We start from the raw sequence: 18,287 nt of genomic DNA, 5'->3' as shown, positions 1-18,287 counted from the left end.
TGTCAATATGCAGGTCCTTCAACCTGGTGATTCTGGTAATTCCTCAAGTTCCTGTCCTAGGGTGACAACTTTCCCTGAGCAGTTCCTAAGCAGGAGCAGCGTTGCCCTTGAAGGACACATGCTTCCTGTGGGCCTCCTTCCCTACTAAGGTGACAACACTACTCCAGGTTAGGAAGGCACCTAGGAAGTGTTGTCAATATGCAAGTCTTTCAACCTGGTGATTCTGGTAATTCCTCAAGTTCCTGTCCGAGGGTGACAACTTTCCCTGAGTGGTTCCTAAGCAGGAGCAGCGTTGCCAATAAAGGACACATGCTCCTGTGGACTTCCTTCCCTACTAAGGTGACAACACAGCTCCAGGTTAGGAAGTGTTGTCAATATGCAGGTCCTTCAACCTGGTGATTCTGACAATTCCTTGAGTTCCTGTCCTAGGATGACAACTTTCCCTGAGCATTTCCTAAGCAGGAGCAGCGTTGCCATTGAAGGACACATGCTTCCTGTGGGCCTCCTTCCCTACTAAGGTGACAACACAGCTCCAGGTTAGGAAGGCACAGAGGAAGTGTTGTCAATATGCAGGTCTTTCAACCTGGTGATTCTGGTAATTCCTCAAGTTCCTGTCCTAGGGTGACAACTTTCCCTGAGCGGCTCCCAAAGAGAATCAGTTGTCATCGTAGGGTGCATGTCCCTTATGGACTTTCTCTCTGAAGGTTTCAACATTTCTGCTGCTTAGGAAGCCCCTCTGGAGATGTTTAAAATAAATAAATAAGTAATAAATAAGTAACTAAATACATTTAATGATGAATTCATGATTACAAAGTTGCATTCATTGATATCTTTTATAACTGCTTTAAGTTAGTCTTTAACCTGAAAGCTGACAAACCTAATAGATAGATTGAAAGCTGACAAACTTAATAGAAAGACAGCTCCATCTTTGTTCAGGCATCATCCAGGGTTAGAGATGACCCAGTCTTTGTGCCTATGCAGTTCTTGATGGTGGTCACAAATCTCTGACACAGATCAGCCCCTGCTGCAGCCTCTCACCTTGTTACAATGTTGCAGTCTGAAAACTGAAGAAGGGAGACTGAGGAAATGCTCCCTCCTGCCTGCAGCAGACAAATAACATTATCTCAGCCTAGGCAAAGTCACCTGGCTGGATCTCAAAGACGGCTTTTCTGAAAAATGATACTGCTGTTGTACATCGCCTGTTCATGCTGATTTGTGAAGTCACTTTAAAAACCTCGTCGGTGTAAGACCTGCCCCCACCTCCTTTGTATCTCAATAATATCACGCCGGCTTCCTTTTCTCCGTGTCCCGGAGCCCCGGTTCTGACCCTTTCCTCGATTCACCATTATTAATGCATCAGACTTTAGGAGAAGGCTTGCTGTGCAGGTCTCTGGGAGCGGCAGAGAACGGCGCCAGCACTTTATCGCCATGGCAACCCAAAAAAGCTTCAAAGTCTGACAAACATGTCAAATTTTAGCTTTAATAAGCCGCTGTGCATCGACTCTCTGGAAACGACTACCAGGAGGATTGTACGCGGGTCTTCTAGACTGAAAAGTAAAAAAATAACTGTTTAATGGGCAGAAATGTGAAAAGCGTTTAGGGGGCGTCTGGGCGGCACCTGGCAGGTGATCCGGTTTCAGTTGTCGTTTACGTAGTGCAGGATACAGAATGAAGGCAAAGCTTTTGTTTCTTAAAACGAGCCTCATCAATGATTGGTGCCTAATGTCCCGGATTTTCCGGGATAGTCCCGTATCTTGGACCTCGGCCCTGATGATGCTGTGTCCTGGGCCATGTCCCAGGACAACAATTTCATCTGCAATTTTTTTTTTTTTTTTTTAGAAATGCACTCCATTGTGTGCCTCGAATTTTATTACAGATACAATGCCCTTCCGGTCCCAGCAGCGCCTTGCAGCACATCTGCACATGCACAGTAATTCCCCACGCATGCGCAGACAAGGCAAGGTTTAGGCCTAACACACTGCTCCCCTTCCTGTATGCACGGAACCCCACACATGCGCAGGTGTGCCGCAGGCACCGATCAATCATTGGTGCCTACTGTCCCAGGATAGTCCCGTATCATGGACCTTGGCCTTGAAGATGCCTGGGTACAGAATGAAGGAAAAGCTCTTGTTTCTCAAAATGAGCCTCATCCATGATTAGTGCCTAATGTCCCGGATGTTCCGGGATAGTCCCGTATCTTGGACCTTTGCCTTGATGATGCCTGGGTACAGAATGAAGGCAAAGCTCTTGTTTCTCAAAACGAGCCTCATCTATGATTAGTTCCTAATGTCCCGGATTTACCGGGATAATCCCGCATCTTGGACCTCGGCTCTGATGATGCTGTGTCCTGGGCCATGTACCGGGACAACCGTTTCATCTGCAATTTTTTTTTTTTTAGAAATACACTCCATTGTGTGCCTACAATTTTATAACAGACACAATACCCTTCCGGTCCCAGCAGCGCCTTGCAGCACATCTGCACATGCACAGTAATTCCCACGCATACGCAGACAAGGCAAGGTTTAGGCCTAACATACTGCTCCACTTCCTGTATGCACGGAACCCATTACATGCGCAGGTGTGCCGCAGGCACCGATCAATCATTGGCGTCTACTGTCCCAGGATAGTCTCGTATCTTGGACCTTTGCCTTGATGATGCCTGGGTACAGAATGAAGGCAAAGCTCTTGTTTCTCAAAATGAGCCTCATCCATGATTAGTGCCTAATGTCCCGGATGTTCCGGAATAGTCCCGTATCTTGGACCTCGGCCTTGATGATGCCTGGGTACAGAATGAAGGCAAAGCTCTTGTTTCTCAAAATGAGCCTCATCCATGATTAGTGTCTAATGTCCCGGATTTACCGGGATAGTCCCTTATCTTGGACCTCGGCTCTGATGATACCTGGGTACAGAATGAATGCAAAGCTCTTGTTTCTAAAAACGATCCTCATCCATGATTAGTTCCTAATGTCCCGGATTTACCGGGATAGTCCCGTATCTTGGACCTCGGCTCTGATGATGCTGTGTCCTGGGCCATGTCCCGGGACAACAGTTTCATCTGCAATTTTTTTTTATAAAAATACACTCCATTGTGTGCCTCCAATCTTATTACAGATACAATGCCCTTCCGGTCCCAGCAGCGCCTTGCAGCACATCTGCACATGCACAGTAATTCCCCACGAATGCGCAGACAAGGCAAGGTTTAGGCCTAACATACTGCTCCACTTCCTGTATGCACGGAACCCCACACATGCACAGGTATGCCGCAGGCACAGATCAATCATTGGTGCCTACTGTCCCAGGATAGTTCCGTATCTTGGACCTTGGCCTTGATGATGCCTGGGTACAGAATGAAGGCAAAGCTCTTGTTTCTCAAAATGAGCTTCATCCATGATTAGTGCCTAATGTCCCGGATGTTCCGGGATAGTCCCGTATCTTGGACCTCTGCCCTGATGATGCTGAGTCTTGGGCCATGTCCCGGGATACGTTTCATCTGCAATTTTTTTTTTATTATTACACTGCATTGTGTGCCGCCATCTTTATTACAGATGCACTGCCCTTCAGGTCCCAGCAGAGTCTTGCAGCACATCTGCATATTTTAGGCACAGTAATTTCCTCGCATGCGAAGACGAGGCGAGGTTTGGGACTAATAGACTGCTTCACTTCCTGTATGCACGGAACCCCACACATGCGCAGGTGTGCCGCAGGCACTGATCAATCATTGGTGCCTACTGTCCCGGATTTTCCGGGATAGTCCCGCATCTTGTGCCTCGGCCCTGATGATGTTGTGTACTGGGCCATTGCCCCGGACAACAGTTTCATCTGCAATTTTATTTTTTATAAATACACTCCATTGTGTGCCGCCAATTTTATTACAGATTCACTGCCCTTCGGGTCCCAGCAGAGCACATGCACAGCAATTCCCACGAATGCGCAGACAAGGTGAGGTTTGGGCCTAACATACTGCTCATCTTCCATATTGGTGCCTACTGTCCTGGATTTTCCGGGATAGTCCCACATCTTGGATGATGCACCCAGAAGGTATGGACATTCATGCTTTTAGAACCACTTTCAATGCAATAACCCAAAAAGATACATTTAGGTTGGACAGAACAGAGACAAACCTTATGGTGGCCATACAGGTTTCAGTAAATGATCGATTTCTTTTCCGATCGAACAAACCTATTCGATTGTTTGGGAATCGGATCATTTTGATTGATCAGATATTAAAATTGTATCGTGTAGTCACCATTGGGGATGAAAGCTTGCTTGGTCTCACAAATCCAAAATATTACAGGAGGATCAAGTGGCCCTACTGTTTTTTATTTGTTGAGCCAGATGGACTTGTCTTTTTTCAACCTCACTAACTATTCTTCCCACTGACACCAATGATGGGGCATAATTCCTCCCACTGACACCAATGATGGGGCACTATTCCTCTCACTGACACCAATGATGGGGGCACTATTCCTCCCACTGACACCAATGATGGGGGCACTATTCCTCCCACTGACACCAATAATGGGACACTATTCCTCCCACTGACACCGATGATGGGGGCATAATTCCTGCCACTGACACCAATGATGGGGGCATAATTCCTGCCACTGACACCAATGATGGGGGCATAATTCCTGCCACTGACACCAGTGATGGGGCACTATTCCTCCCACTGACACCAATGATCGGGCACTATTCCTCCCACTGACACCAATGATGGGACACTATTCCTCCCACTGACATCAATGATGGGACACTATTCCTCCCACTGATACCAATGATGGGGCACTATTCCTCCCACTGACACCAATGATGGGGCACTATTCCTCCCACTGACACCAATGATGGGACACTATTCCTCCCACTGACATCAATGATGGGACACTATTCCTCCCACTGACACCAATGATGGGACACTATTCCTCCCACTGACATCAATGATGGGACACTATTCCTCCCAATGACACCAATGATGGGGCACTATTCCTCCCACTGACACTAATGATGAGGGATCACTATTCCTCCCACTGACACCAATTATGGGACATTATTCCTCCCACTGACACCAATGATGGGGCACTATTCCTCCCACTGACACCAATGATGGGGCACTATTCCTCCCACTGACACCAATGATGGGGCACTATTCCTCCCACTGACACCAATGATGGGGCACTATGTAACACAGATCATGCTGGGACCTGTAATCCTCCAGTGCCAGATCAGTCGGCCGTGTCATGTGACAGATATTAGGGATGGTCAGCCATGATATCATGCAGATCATGTTGCCAGCGATGAAAGGCTGAGCCCCTCCCCTCCCCCCCTGTTTTATGAACACTCTGTGACAATATGTTTCCTGGAAGTATTGACAGAACACAAATTACAGCCTTTCCAGCCAACAACGCCGAGCGCCTCTGCCAACCCGGGTGCAACATATTTTCAGCAAAAACATCCTCCGCTACAGGAGCGATCTGCGATTACTCAGCAGCAGCGTTAGTCAGCCAGAGTCCTGAGTGACATGCAGGAAACACCAGCAACAGGGTTCAGGAGGGCTTTATATGGAGTCTAAACCCGATCGCTAAAGTCTCATACAAGCTTTACCTGTTACCGTTGTTTCAAGATTTTTTTTAAATCCTGCAGCTTTTATTATTATAATCCCAGCTGATCCTCCCACAAAGGTCCTCGTTCAGACTCTTCCTGCTATAGCAGAGGTCTCCAAACTGTGGCCCTGGGGCCAGATGCGGCCCTTTGCTTGCCTTTATCTGGCCCTTGACGCACTATTCGTGCAACTGACACCAGTGATGGGGCACTATTCCTCCCACTGATACCAATGATGGGGCACTATTCCTCCCACTGACACCAATGCTGGGGCACTATTCCTCCCACTGAAACCAATGATGGGGCATTATTCCTCCCACTGACACCAATGACGGGGCACTATTCCTCCCACTGACACCAATGATGGGGCACTATTCCTCCCCCTGACACCAATGATGGGGCACTATTCATCCCACTGACACCAATGATGGGGCACTATTCCTCCCACTGACACCAATCATGGGGCACTATTCCTCCCACTGACACCAATGATGGGGCACTATTCCCCAAACTGACACCATTGATGGGGCATTATTCCTCCCACTGACACCCATGATGGGGCATATTTCCTTCCACTTATACCAATGATGGGGCACTATTCCTTCCACTGACACCAACGATGGGGAACTATTCCGCCCACTGACACCAATGATGGGGCACTATTCCTCCAACTGACACCAATGATGGGGTACATTTCCTTGTACATATACCAATGATGGGGCACTATTCCTCCCGCTGGCACCAATGATGAGGCACTATTCCTCCTACTGGCACCAACGATGGGGCGCTTTTCCTCCCACTGGCACTAACGATGGGGCACTATTTCCCACACTGACACCAATGATGGGGCACTATTCCTCCCACTGACACCAATGATGGGGCACTATTTCCCACACTGACACCAATGATGGGGCACTATTCCTCCCACTGACATTAATGATGGGGCACTATTCCTCCCACTGACACCAAAGATAGGGCAGATGGCAAGGATCCAGGGTAAGGCTACTGCTCTGCGCTCCAGATACTCTTTGCTCCGGGGCCATTGCTTCTCCTCCCAGCCAAACAGGAAGTGGGTCCTGAGACCTGATTGGCCGGGAGGAGAATCAGGAAGACAATAGCGAATATTAATTTGTAACTGTCACACAACTGGGTGGGCTCCGGGTGCAGTGCTCTGTGCCCACCCTTTTTTTAAGCCAATTAGAGCCTCAGGCTCTAATTATGTGCTTAAAAAAAAAAAAAAAATTAAATCCATGTGTCGGCACCCTGCGTGTAGATTAGGGGCTGGGTGCATGGTTTAGGGGGGTGGCACCCCTGCGCCCCGTATGGACGGGCCGCTACTGCTGGGCACCCCTCCAAAGCCTGAAGGACAGTCAACTGGCCCTTTCTTTAGAGACCCCAATACTATGGGGTGACAACGGTCTCCCAGTTGCTGTGGGCGATATCGTTTCAACATCTGCGCAGCCCAGTGCGGTGATCCTGAGGTTTGAAAACTGTGCTGTTCTTCCTCTTCTTTCCTAGGGACATTGGGAATGGATCAGAGCAGTTGGGTGGTACGGGGTGGGGAAGGGGGGGGGGGGCTGGTACGGGGGTGGGGGGTACTTTAATGATGAAACATGGTTGCATTCCTCAACTCCCCTCACCCCATATGTGAGGAGCCGGGGGGTACGCAATGTATGTGGGTCCCACAACACACTGATCACGATTGCAATGCAAAATGCAATTTTTGTTTCAATGCAAAAATGTAATAAAAGCAATTTTTTTTCTATTTTATTAAAGCGCAACTGAAGTCCGCACATACTCACCGCCATTTTCCCGATGTGACCGTAGGCTGGGTGCTGACATCTTCTCCCTGGGCTCGTCTTCGGCCGTCTTGATTGGCTGATGGGGGGGGGTGACATGACTCCCACGCATGGCCTGCACAAGGAGTGGCTGCCCTGGGCACTGTGGTATCATATGAGGTAGGGGGCTCTTGTGTTGGAATTTGTGTTGGAAGGGGAAATTTTTGGGGTAGCAGGGGGCAAGTTTTGTTCTAGGAGGGGAAATTTGATCAAGGGGTATTAATGGGAGGGGGATTGGGGGAATGAGATTTGTGCTAGGAGAGAGGATTTGAAGTAGGGGGAGAAGATATGTACTAGGCGGGGAAATTTTAGGGGTAGAGGATTTGTGCTAGGAGGGGTGAATTTTTTGGAGGGTCTTTTGGGCTGGGGGGATTTGGAGGATGGGGGGGGGTGAATTTGTACTGGGAGGAGGGGTAATTTATGCTTAGGGGGTAAGCATGCAGATCAGTGCTCTGTGTTTTTGTGGGGGGACCCATAGTGGTCATAAATCTTGGGGGGGGGGGGGGCGGTTTGGCATGTTCGCCCTGGGCTCTAAATGACCTTGTCCTGGCACTACCCCCACACATGCACCCATGAGTCATTCAACCTGGCATACAGGCACCGCGCATAGAATTTACGCTGAGCAGTGCGTGTACATTTAATAGAAATTTGCAAACAGGCAGGTACGTTTTTTTTTTTATTGCAGGAGAAACATAACATTATTTCTACTTTAATCTGTATAATAATAATAATAATAATAATAATAATAATAATAATAATAATAATAATAATAATAATAATCTAGGTGCATTTTTTAAATTCTTGCAAAAGGTGGACTATGCCTTTAAAACACAGCGCCATCTGCTGCCCACTCTTCACAAGCGCAGGCTCCCATTTAAGGCAATTGATATTGTGACACAGCGCCACCTGCTGTTCTCTCTTCACAAGCGCAGGCTCTCCCGTACTGCAATTGTTATTGTGACACAGCGCCACCTGCTGCCCACTCTTCGCAAGCGCAGGATCCCCGGTACTGCAATTGATATTGGGACACAGCGCCACCTGCTGCCCACTGTTCACAAGCGCAGGCACCCCGTTACAGCAATTGTTATTGTGAAACAGCGCCACCTGCTGGCCACACTTCACAAGCGCAGGCTCCCTCTCTACTGCAATTGCTATTGTGAAACAGCGCCACCTGCTGCCCACTCCTCACAAGCGCAGGCTCCCATGTACTGCAATTGCTATTGTGAAACAGCGCCACCTGCTGGCCACACTTCACAAGCGCAGGCTCCCTCTCTACTGCAATTGCTATTGTGAAACAGCGCCACCTGCTGCCCACTCTTCATAAGCGCAGGCTCCTCTGTACTGCAATTGCTATTGTGACACAGCGCCACCTGCTGCCCACACTTCACAAGCGCAGGCTTCCTCTCTACTGCAATTGCTATTGTGACACAGCGCCACCTGCTGGCCTTCTCTTTGCAAGCGCAGGCTCCCCCTGTACTGCAATTGCTATTGTGACACAGCGCCACCTGCTGCCCAGTCAGTGCGCAGATGGATAGCATCTGCAATCGTCAGCCCTGCGGAGGAGCGCCGAATCATCGATGGCTGTCATGTCTGCAGAGTGGTGAGCACGTTGCTGGTGGTGGGGGGGTCACTTCATCCTTTATATTTATATATCGGCTCTGGGTCTTCGGAGGGAGGCTGGTTTGTGCCCCTCCCTGAGTGCCCAGAAGGGGCTCTTCCTGGTATTATTGGGGTACAGCTGGCTCTTCTCCTAGAAATGCCATTGCCATGGGTGGCATCTGCTGAGCTGTGTCCCTGGGAATGTCCCTGGCCTTGTCCCTGCTCCGGGGTACTGCTGGCCATTCCTTTACTGGGCGCTGCTATGTACCAGGGCTCTTTAAATACTGTTCTAAGTAATGCCTGAAATATGAGACTGTCAGAGCTTCCGTTTCTCTTTTTACATGCATATACACTCACCGGACACTTTATTAGGTGCACCTTGCTAGTAGCGGGTTGGACCCCCTTTATTAGGTGCACCTTGCTAGTAGCGGGTTGGACCCCCTTTATTAGGTACACCTTGCTAGTAGCGGGTTGGACCCCCTTTATTAGGTGCAGCTTGCTAGTAGCGGGTTTGACCCCCTTAATTAGGTGCACCTTGCTATTTCTCCAGCTAAAACAATTTTTTTTTCAGTCTTAGATTGTGGAGAGAGTTAAACCCTCTGTCATGTCCATCGGTGACACGTGTCACCATGACAGGAAGTGAAGGAAAATCTGCTCAATGGGGACACACATAGCAATAGACCTCTGACAGAGGATGTAATTCCTCCCCCATTGTCATTAGGTGTCAGGTACACTTTAGTACTCATGTGATTGTTTTTTTACCTTCGTCCTTCTCTTACAGAATTAGTCGCCCTTTACCCGCCAACATGTCTGAGGTTGACGCCGCTGCGGACATCCTAACGGAGGTCGTCCTGGATGACCCGGTGCCCAGTGATGTGGCCCCTTCTGAGAGCCCTCTGGTCACTATCGGGGCCACGGTGCCAACAGGGTTCGAATTCACGGCAGCAGCGGAAGTGGAGGAGAAGCTGGGGTGCCAGTGTAAGATCAGCAAAGATCGGGGCAAGATCTATTTCCAGATTGGGATGGACGGCCTGGCCCAGGTGAGAGGAACGAGGAGCGCGCCATAATGGCTGCATGTCAAACTGTGACCAGCTGCTGAATTCTATATACAATGACCCAGTCTTGGACTGAACACTTCCTCCCAGTGCCTGAAACATGTTACCACCAGAGCTTCATTTATGAACTTTCCTTTTGAGGGCGAATCGCTTACATTCAGCTCCTCCCCCCTGCCACTAATATTGGCTGTCAATATGACAGCTGGAAGTTCATATTACCCAGCAGGAGCAGCTGTCAGATTGCAGCCACTTCTGTGTAACAGGACACTTACAGATAATGGGTAAATATAATGGGGAATTTATTAAAGTATAATTGTGCATTGTGTGTTGGTTTGCCTGTGTGGAAACCTTCGAACGGACTCCTGGACTGACTCCTAGCCAGGATATGTAGTGGGCTCCGGGTGAGTTGCCTGTTGGGAGTCCTTGGACTGGCTCTCGCGTTGTTTCATTGTAAGGCTCATAGGATGTATACTGGTAGTAGGCTCTGTGCTGGGGTTCATGCTGGGATCTGTGCTGTTCTCCGTACTGGGCTTTGTGTCGGGCTCTGTACTGGGCTTTGTGTCGGGCTCTGTACTGGGCTTTGTGTCAGGCTCTGTGCTGGGCTTTGTGTCGGGCTCTGTGCTGGGCTTTGTGTCGGGCTCTGTGCTGGGCTTTGTGTCGGGCTCTGTGCTGGGCTTTGTGTCGGGCTCTGTGCTGGGCTTTGTGTCGGGCTCTGTGCTGGGCTTCGAGTCGGGCTCTGTGCTGGGCTACGAGTCGGGCTCTGTGCTGGGCTACGAGTCGGGCTCTGTGCTGGGCTACGAGTCGGGCTCTGTGCTGGGCTACGAGTCGGGCTCTGTGCTGGGCTACGAGTCGGGCTCTGTGCTGGGCTACGAGTCGGGCTCTGTGCTGGGCTACGAGTCGGGCTCTGTGCTGGGCTACGAGTCGGGCTCTGTGCTGGGCTACGAGTCGGGCTCTGTGCTGGGCTACGAGTCGGGCTCTGTGCTGGGCTACGAGTCGGGCTCTGTGCTGGGCTACGAGTCGGGCTCTGTGCTGGGCTACGAGTCGGGCTCTGTGCTGGGCTACGAGTCGGGCTCTGTGCTGGGCTACGAGTCGGGCTCTGTGCTGGGCTACGAGTCGGGCTCTGTGCTGGGCTACGAGTCGGGCTCTGTGCTGGGCTACGAGTCGGGCTCTGTGCTGGGCTACGAGTCGGGCTCTGTGCTGGGCTACGAGTCGGGCTCTGTGCTGGGCTACGAGTCGGGCTCTGTGCTGGGCTACGAGTCGGGCTCTGTGCTGGGCTACGAGTCGGGCTCTGTGCTGGGCTACGAGTCGGGCTCTGTGCTGGGCTACGAGTCGGGCTCTGTGCTGGGCTACGAGTCGGGCTCTGTGCTGGGCTACGAGTCGGGCTCTGTGCTGGGTTACGAGTCGGGCTCTGTGCTGGGCTACGAGTCGGGCTCTGTGCTGGGCTACGAGTCGGGCTCTGTGCTGGGCTACGAGTCGGGCTCTGTGCTGGGCTACGAGTCGGGCTCTGTGCTGGGCTACGAGTCGGGCTCTGTGCTGGGCTTCGAGTCGGGCTCTGTGCTGGGCTTCGAGTCGGGCTCTGTGCTGGGCTTCGAGTCGGGCTCTGTGCTGGGCTTCGAGTCGGGCTCTGTGCTGGGCTTCGAGTCGGGCTCTGTGCTGGGCTTCGAGTCGGGCTCTGTGCTGGGCTTCGAGTCGGGCTCTGTGCTGGGCTTCGAGTCGGGCTCTGTGCTGGGCTTCGAGTCGGGCTCTGTGCTGGGCTTCGAGTCGGGCTCTGTGCTGGGCTTCGAGTCGGGCCCTGTGCTGGGCTTCGAGTCGGGCCCTGTGCTGGGCTTCGAGTCGGGCCCTGTGCTGGGCTTCGAGTCGGGCCCTGTGCTGGGCTTCGAGTCGGGCCCTGTGCTGGGCTTCGAGTCGGGCCCTGTGCTGGGCTTCGAGTCGGGCCCTGTGCTGGGCTTCGAGTCGGGCCCTGTGCTGCCATTCGTGTCGGGCCGTGTGCTGCCATTCGTGTCGGGCCGTGTGCTGGGGTCGTTGTCGGGCCGTGTGCTGGGGTCGTTGTCGGGCCGTGTGCTGGGGTCGTTGTCGGGCCGTGTCCTGGGGTCGTTGTCGGGCCGTGTCCTGGGGTCGTTGTCGGGCCGTGTCCTGGGGTCGTTGTCGGGCCGTGTCCTGGGGTCGTTGTCGGGCCGTGTCCTGGGGTCGTTGTCGGGCCGTGTCCTGGGGTCGTTGTCGGGCCGTGTCCTGGGGTCGTTGTCGGGCCGTGTCCTGGGGTCGTTGTCGGGCCGTGTCCTGGGGTCGTTGTCGGGCCGTGTCCTGGGGTCGTTGTCGGGCCGTGTCCCGGGTACGTTGTCGGGCCGTGTCCTGGGGTCGTTGTCGGGCTCTGTGCTGGGGTCGTTGTTGGGCTCTGTGCTGCGATTCGTGTTGGGCCCAGTGCTGTTCTCCTTGTTGGGCTCTGTGCTGCGATTCGTGTTGGGCCCTGTGCTGTTCTCCCTGTTGGGCCCTGTGCTGCAAATTCATGTTGGGCCCCGTGCTGCAATTCATGTTGGGCTCTAAGCTGTTCTTGTTGGGCTCTGTGCTGCGATCCATGTTGGGCTCTGTGCTGTGTGGTGGTGGTGGTAAGAGGGCTGTCGCAAGTGCAGCCGCATATTTATATCTTTATATATGACACATTCCAGGATGTTGAATGCACTGACTGCCACTAATTGCGATCAGTTTCCCCTACTGTGGACGCAGAGGATGCATCTGTCTTGATAAATGTATCCCGATGAGGGGAATTTACCAAGACTGGAGCGAACAGAATCTGGAGCAGCTGTGCATAGCAGCCAATCGGCTTCAGCTTGTTCAGTTTAACCTTTAAAATTAAAAACTAGAAGCTGATTGGCTGCCATGTATAGCTGCTCCAAATTCTGTCTGCTCCAGTTTTTGTGATTTTTCCCCTCAATAAATCGATAAATTGTTTCATTATAGTTTCTATTTTATTAATATAAAATATCCCATTTGTAACCCTAATGAGCCCTAATTAACTCATTCTTCCTCTTCTCTCCTTAGCTATTTAATTTAAAAAAACAAAAAACTTTTCTTTTTTCGGCAATGGCTACTATATCGGCATTGCATCTGAAAATGCCAGCTACCTGGCTGTCTGTGGCCTCGTTAGCTCCTGGGTTATTGAACCAGAACAAACCTACAGATTTATTTTCCATTTTTTTTTATTTCAGGTTCATCGTCTGAGGTCGGTGGACAATCTGTTCGTTATAGTTCAGGAATTTTCGGATTTCCCCTTCAAGGACTCGAAGGTCAGTGCAAGGATGAAGCTCTGATCCCACAGAGCTACTTATTTAATGAAAGTTTTGTATTCCTGCCGCTACTTTTATAACGGTGACATTTTTAATGTCTGGGTAGGAAGACGCTCTAGAGGATTTTAAGGAACTGGCCTCAAAGCTGCCCTGGGAGAAAGCCCTGAAGACCTGGGAGCTGAACAACAACCTAAAGAAGAAGAAAAAGAAAAAAAAAACAGACAAAGAGCGGAAACAGCAAACGGCGCCCCCTGCTGAGGAAGACGGGAAGGCGAAGACTGATAAAGAGACGGTGGCGCCACCTGCAGAACGGGAGGAGTCCAGCAGCTTAGACCAACAGGTGGTGGATAGCTCAGAGGCTTCGGCTGAAGATCTCAGTCCTGAGGCCTCCTTAGAAGACAACGTGGTGGGAGGAGGTGGGAATAGCGCCAGCGCAGGCACCGGCAACGTCTTGAAATTCCGCGTCACCTGTAACCGAGCCGGGGACAAGCACAGCTTCACCTCCAACGATGCTGCCAGGGATTTCGGTGGAGCGGTACAGGAACACTTCCAGTGGAAGGCCGACATGACCAACTTTGATGTGGAGGTGTGTGTATGGTGGCCACCATCTTGTGCCGTGAACTAGCAGTGGTAACATTTTTAATTTTGGGTTGTCGGTGAACTTTGTCAGCGGCCTTTTTTCATTTTTAAAGTAACATACCTGAAGTAGCATAAAGTATCCCTACTGACCAAACGCTGGGTAGTTCTGATTGGCCAACACTTTGGCACTTCTTGCTAATGTTGGCTTTCCCTGCCCCTTCTGACTCCTCCTTTTTGGCTATTGAAGCAACCCATCGTAATAGGGCAATAAGAATGTATGAGGGGTGGGAGGGGGCAGTCGTTTTTCTTTAGCATTATCTGTCTTCAAAAGAAAGCAAAAAGCCAAAGCTGCTTGCTTTCAGACCCTCTCTCTCTGATTTAAACTATCAACATGGCCATCTAAAGAGAAAAAGGGGAGGGGTCAATTATTAGATTAATTCAGTTCTGTGTATAAATTATAGCTTGAGATTTGATCTCCGTTAACCTTTGTCTGCCATATGTGCGGCAAGGATAGGCTTTAAAGCCCACGCACCGCACATATGTATCAATGGGCAATGGTTTCTGTGCTGAGAGCACGCTTACTGCAGGCTCCCAGCACAGTCACCGAGCTGTCAACGGCTCCCGGTTCCTAGTACTGCTCAGGAGCCAGTGGGTCCAGCTCCTGATCATGTGACCACAGTAACAGCCAATCACAGTGGTCACCTGATTGGGTTAACTTTGCAGCCCCCAGGAATAAAAGCCCAGCTCAGATTTCTGTGTTGAGAATGTGCTCACTCCCAGCACAGTGGCTGAGATGTTGAAGACCACTCCTGATCTCTAGTACTGATCAGGAGCCAGTGGGTCTGGCTCCTGATCATGTGACCACAGTGACAGCCAATCACAATGATCACATAGACCTTCAAGCCCCTGGGAATAATAGCCTAGCTGAGGTTTCTGTGCTGGAAATGTGCCCACTGCTCACCGAGTTGTCAAAGACAGCTCCTGGTTCTTAGTACTGATCAGGAGGCAGTGGGTCTGCAGCCCTCAAATTTTCCACTCGCCTACTCGCATTTTGCGAGTGGAAAATTATGTATGGCGAGCTACTGCCAGGGGAAGAGAGGAGAGGAAAGCCGCCGAAGGATTGGATAATGTCAGCCGCGGATCATCCCGCTCAGCTTTAATTGTAATTGCCGGGCGCTCGCCGACATACACAGTTCCGTCTCCTAGCGCGGCTTCTTTGATAGACAGAACACCTGGCCAACCAGGACGTGTTCTGTCTATCAAAGAAGCCGGGCTAGGAGGCGGGACTGTGTATGTCAGCGAGCGCCCGCCAATTACAATTAAAGCTGAGCGGGATGATCCGCCGCTCCGACATTATCCAGCAGGACTGATGGAGGGGTTCAAGCCCAAGTTGGAAAAATCGTCAGTACACCCGTACAAGGTAGGGTGGGATGGATGGAAGGATGGCTGCTATGGCTGGGCGTCTGTGTCATGGGAGGTGGAGGGGCGCTGCCAGGAGTGTTTCTGTGACAGGAGAGAGCGGGATGCGCTCTCTCTGTCTTCTCGCCGGGCTTCACACACTCCTGTCAGATCGGGACTTCTCCCCTGAGTCAGAGTGGAGGTGGAGCGGAGGAGAAGACAATCAATTCCTAAAGCTTTGCACGGACAGCTCGGGAGAGATGCGGCTGCAGAAGGGGAAGAAGATTGCGGCTCAGGAAGGACACTGCATGTCAGATCGGGACTATACAGAGTTTGTTATCCCCTGTCCTCCGAGTCAAAGCAAGCAATGTGGAAAGGGGGCGGGTAACAAACTCTGTATAGTCCCGATCTGACATGCAGTGTCCTTCCTGAGCTGCAATCTTCTTCCCCTTCTGCTTCTGCAGCCGCATCTCTCCCGCCAGCTGTCCGTTCAAAGCTTTAGGAATAGGAATCGGCTTCTCCTCCGCTCCTCCTCCGCTCTGACATATGAAGAGGAGGATCACAGAGCGATGTATCTGGTATCACAGGTGCTGTATCTGAGGTCTGTGACATGCTGGAGGAAAGGGTGAACTACACTGGGGTACAAATCTTATCCTGTCACCTCCCAAATTCCCATCTCAGCACAATCCCCCCCCTCCCTCCTAGCACAACCCCCCCATCTCAGCACAGTCCCCCCCCCCTCCTAGCACAACCGCCCCCATCTCAGCACAGTCCCCCCCATCTCAGCACAGTCCCCCCCTCCTAGCACAACCCCCCCCATCTCAGCACAGTCCCCCCTCCTAGCACAACCCCCCCATCTCAGCACAGTCCCCCCCATCTCAGCACAGTCCCCCCCTCCTAGCACAACCCCTCATTTCAGCACAGCCCCCCCCCTCCTAGCACAACCCCCCCTCCCTCCTAGCACAAGCCCCCCATCTCAGCACAGTCCCCCCTCCTAGCACAACCCCCCCATCTCAGCACAGTCCCCCCCCATCTCAGCACAATCCCCCCCTCCTAGCACAACCCCCCCATCTCAGCACAGTCCCCCCCTCCTAGCACAACCCCCCCATCTCAGCACAGTCCCCCCTCCTAGCACAACCCCCCCATCTCAGCACAGTCCCCCCCCCTCCTAGCACAGTCCCCCCCATCTCAGCACAGTCCCCCCCTCCTAGCACAACCCCTCATTTCAGCACAGCCCCCCCCCTCCTAGCACAACCCCCCCCCTCCCTCCTAGCACAAGCCCCCCATCTCAGCACAGTCCCCCCTCCTAGCACAACCCCCCCATCTCAGCACAGTCCCCCCCCCCCCTCTTAGCACAACCCCCCTCCCATATTGATCCCACCTAGAAGTAATCATCTTCTCCCCACCCCTCATGCTACAAATTCTCTTATTCCAACTCCCCCCCCCCCCCAAGGGACAATCCCCCAAAAAGTATTTGTACTAGGAGGGGTGGGGAGAAGATGATTACTTCTAAGTGGGATCGATATGGGAGGGGGGGGGAGCGGGGTTGTGCTGGGATGGGGAATTTGAGAGGTGACAATATAAGATTTCTTCTAGCAGGGGAATTGGGGGGGGGGGGGGGAGGGTGCTAGGAGGAGTGATTCGTGCTGGGGGGGTGAGGATTTGTGCCAGGAGTGGGGATTTAGGGATCGCCCTTATAGAGATTATTGGAATGGGGTGGGGGGATGGATTTGTGCCAGAACAGGAAGTCTTGGGGCTGTTAAAAAGGGGTATGGGGGGGGGGGGGGTTGTGCCAGTAGGAATAATGTGTTTTTTTGTGCTAGGGGGAAAATTTTGATGGGGGGAGGATTTGACGGGTAGGATTTGTTCTAGGAGGTGAAATTTGGGGGGGGGGGGGGGGTACTAGGATGGTGATTTGGGGGTTCCAGACCCTTGATGGGCACTGATTAGGCTGCACTGATGGGCACTGAAAACATTGTTATTAATATTTATTTTTGTAGCTCCTGCATTAATGCAAAAACATTTAACAGTATAATTTTATGGCGTGTTTAGGGGCGGGGCAGGGTAGGAGTTGGGTGGGGCAACTGGTGGCGAGTAACCCTTAAGGCCTGGCTAGTAGCTCAGGACTTTAAATTTTGAGCCCTGGGTCTGGCTCCCGATCATGTGACCACAGTGACAGCCAATCACAATGATCACATGATCAGGCAGACCTTCCACCTCCCGGGTTTAATAGCCCAGTTAAAGGGATGCCGGGCTGGTCTTTTTGTTTTTCAGCAGAGCAGAAAGGGAAAGTGTGGTAAAATGAGATATGTAGCCTAGAGCTCCACCTACTGACTGAAAATGGAAATACACGATGCTAATATTTACTTGACACATTTCAAAATTGATTTCTATACCCCTAAGTATTAAGAATGTAAACACAAAACCAAATATACATTCCCTTTAAATGCATTCTCGCCTTCAAAAATACTCTACGACATTTACAACCAAAAAAGGGGGAGGGGAGTTTTCTCGTTCTCCTTACGTTCTGCTTTATCGTGTCCCTCCAGGTTCTCCTGAACATCAGTTATAATGAGATGTTGGTGGGAATCGCGCTGACGGAGGAGAGCCTGCACCGGAGAAACATCACGCACTTCGGGCCCACCACGCTGCGCTCCACGCTGGCCTATGGCATGCTCAGGTGGTCTCCAAGTTCCTTTTATATTCAGGTTATAGTGAGAGCGATATCCTCGTACCTGACCGCTGTGTCCTTTCTTCTTCAGACTGTGCGACCTGGAGCCCTCAGATGTCATAATCGATCCGATGTGTGGGACGGGAGCCATCCCTATAGAGGTAACTTCCCCTTTAATGGGCCTCATTTATCAAGTGACCGCACCAGAATCCTCCTTTTAATGCTCATTTGTAGTCTCATACCTTTTCCCCCCCCCCCCCCCAGGTTATAT

General features: G+C 51.5%; 1 protein-coding gene across 1 annotated transcript in view; it reads left to right on the top strand.

Annotated features, from left to right (window-relative positions):
• The first annotated feature begins 8,991 nt into the window (after nucleotides 1-8,991).
• The window catches only part of THUMPD3 (THUMP domain 3 tRNA guanosine methyltransferase), a 12,598-nt gene continuing 3,302 nt past the window's right edge, over nucleotides 8,992-18,287 (top strand). Inside the window, exons 1-6 of the mRNA XM_082266252.1 lie at nucleotides 8,992-9,033; nucleotides 9,814-10,072; nucleotides 13,291-13,368; nucleotides 13,475-13,954; nucleotides 17,895-18,025; nucleotides 18,108-18,177. Of these exons, the coding sequence (XP_082122378.1) occupies nucleotides 9,839-10,072; nucleotides 13,291-13,368; nucleotides 13,475-13,954; nucleotides 17,895-18,025; nucleotides 18,108-18,177 (993 nt within the window). The 5' untranslated portion in view covers nucleotides 8,992-9,033; nucleotides 9,814-9,838. The remainder of the gene's footprint in view (nucleotides 9,034-9,813; nucleotides 10,073-13,290; nucleotides 13,369-13,474; nucleotides 13,955-17,894; nucleotides 18,026-18,107; nucleotides 18,178-18,287) is intronic.

This window comes from Pelophylax lessonae (assembly GCF_965119305.1).
Source record: "Pelophylax lessonae genome assembly, chromosome: 8".
Classification (NCBI taxonomy): Eukaryota; Metazoa; Chordata; class Amphibia; order Anura; family Ranidae; genus Pelophylax; species Pelophylax lessonae.
This window is presented reverse-complemented; position numbering and strand designations above follow the sequence as displayed.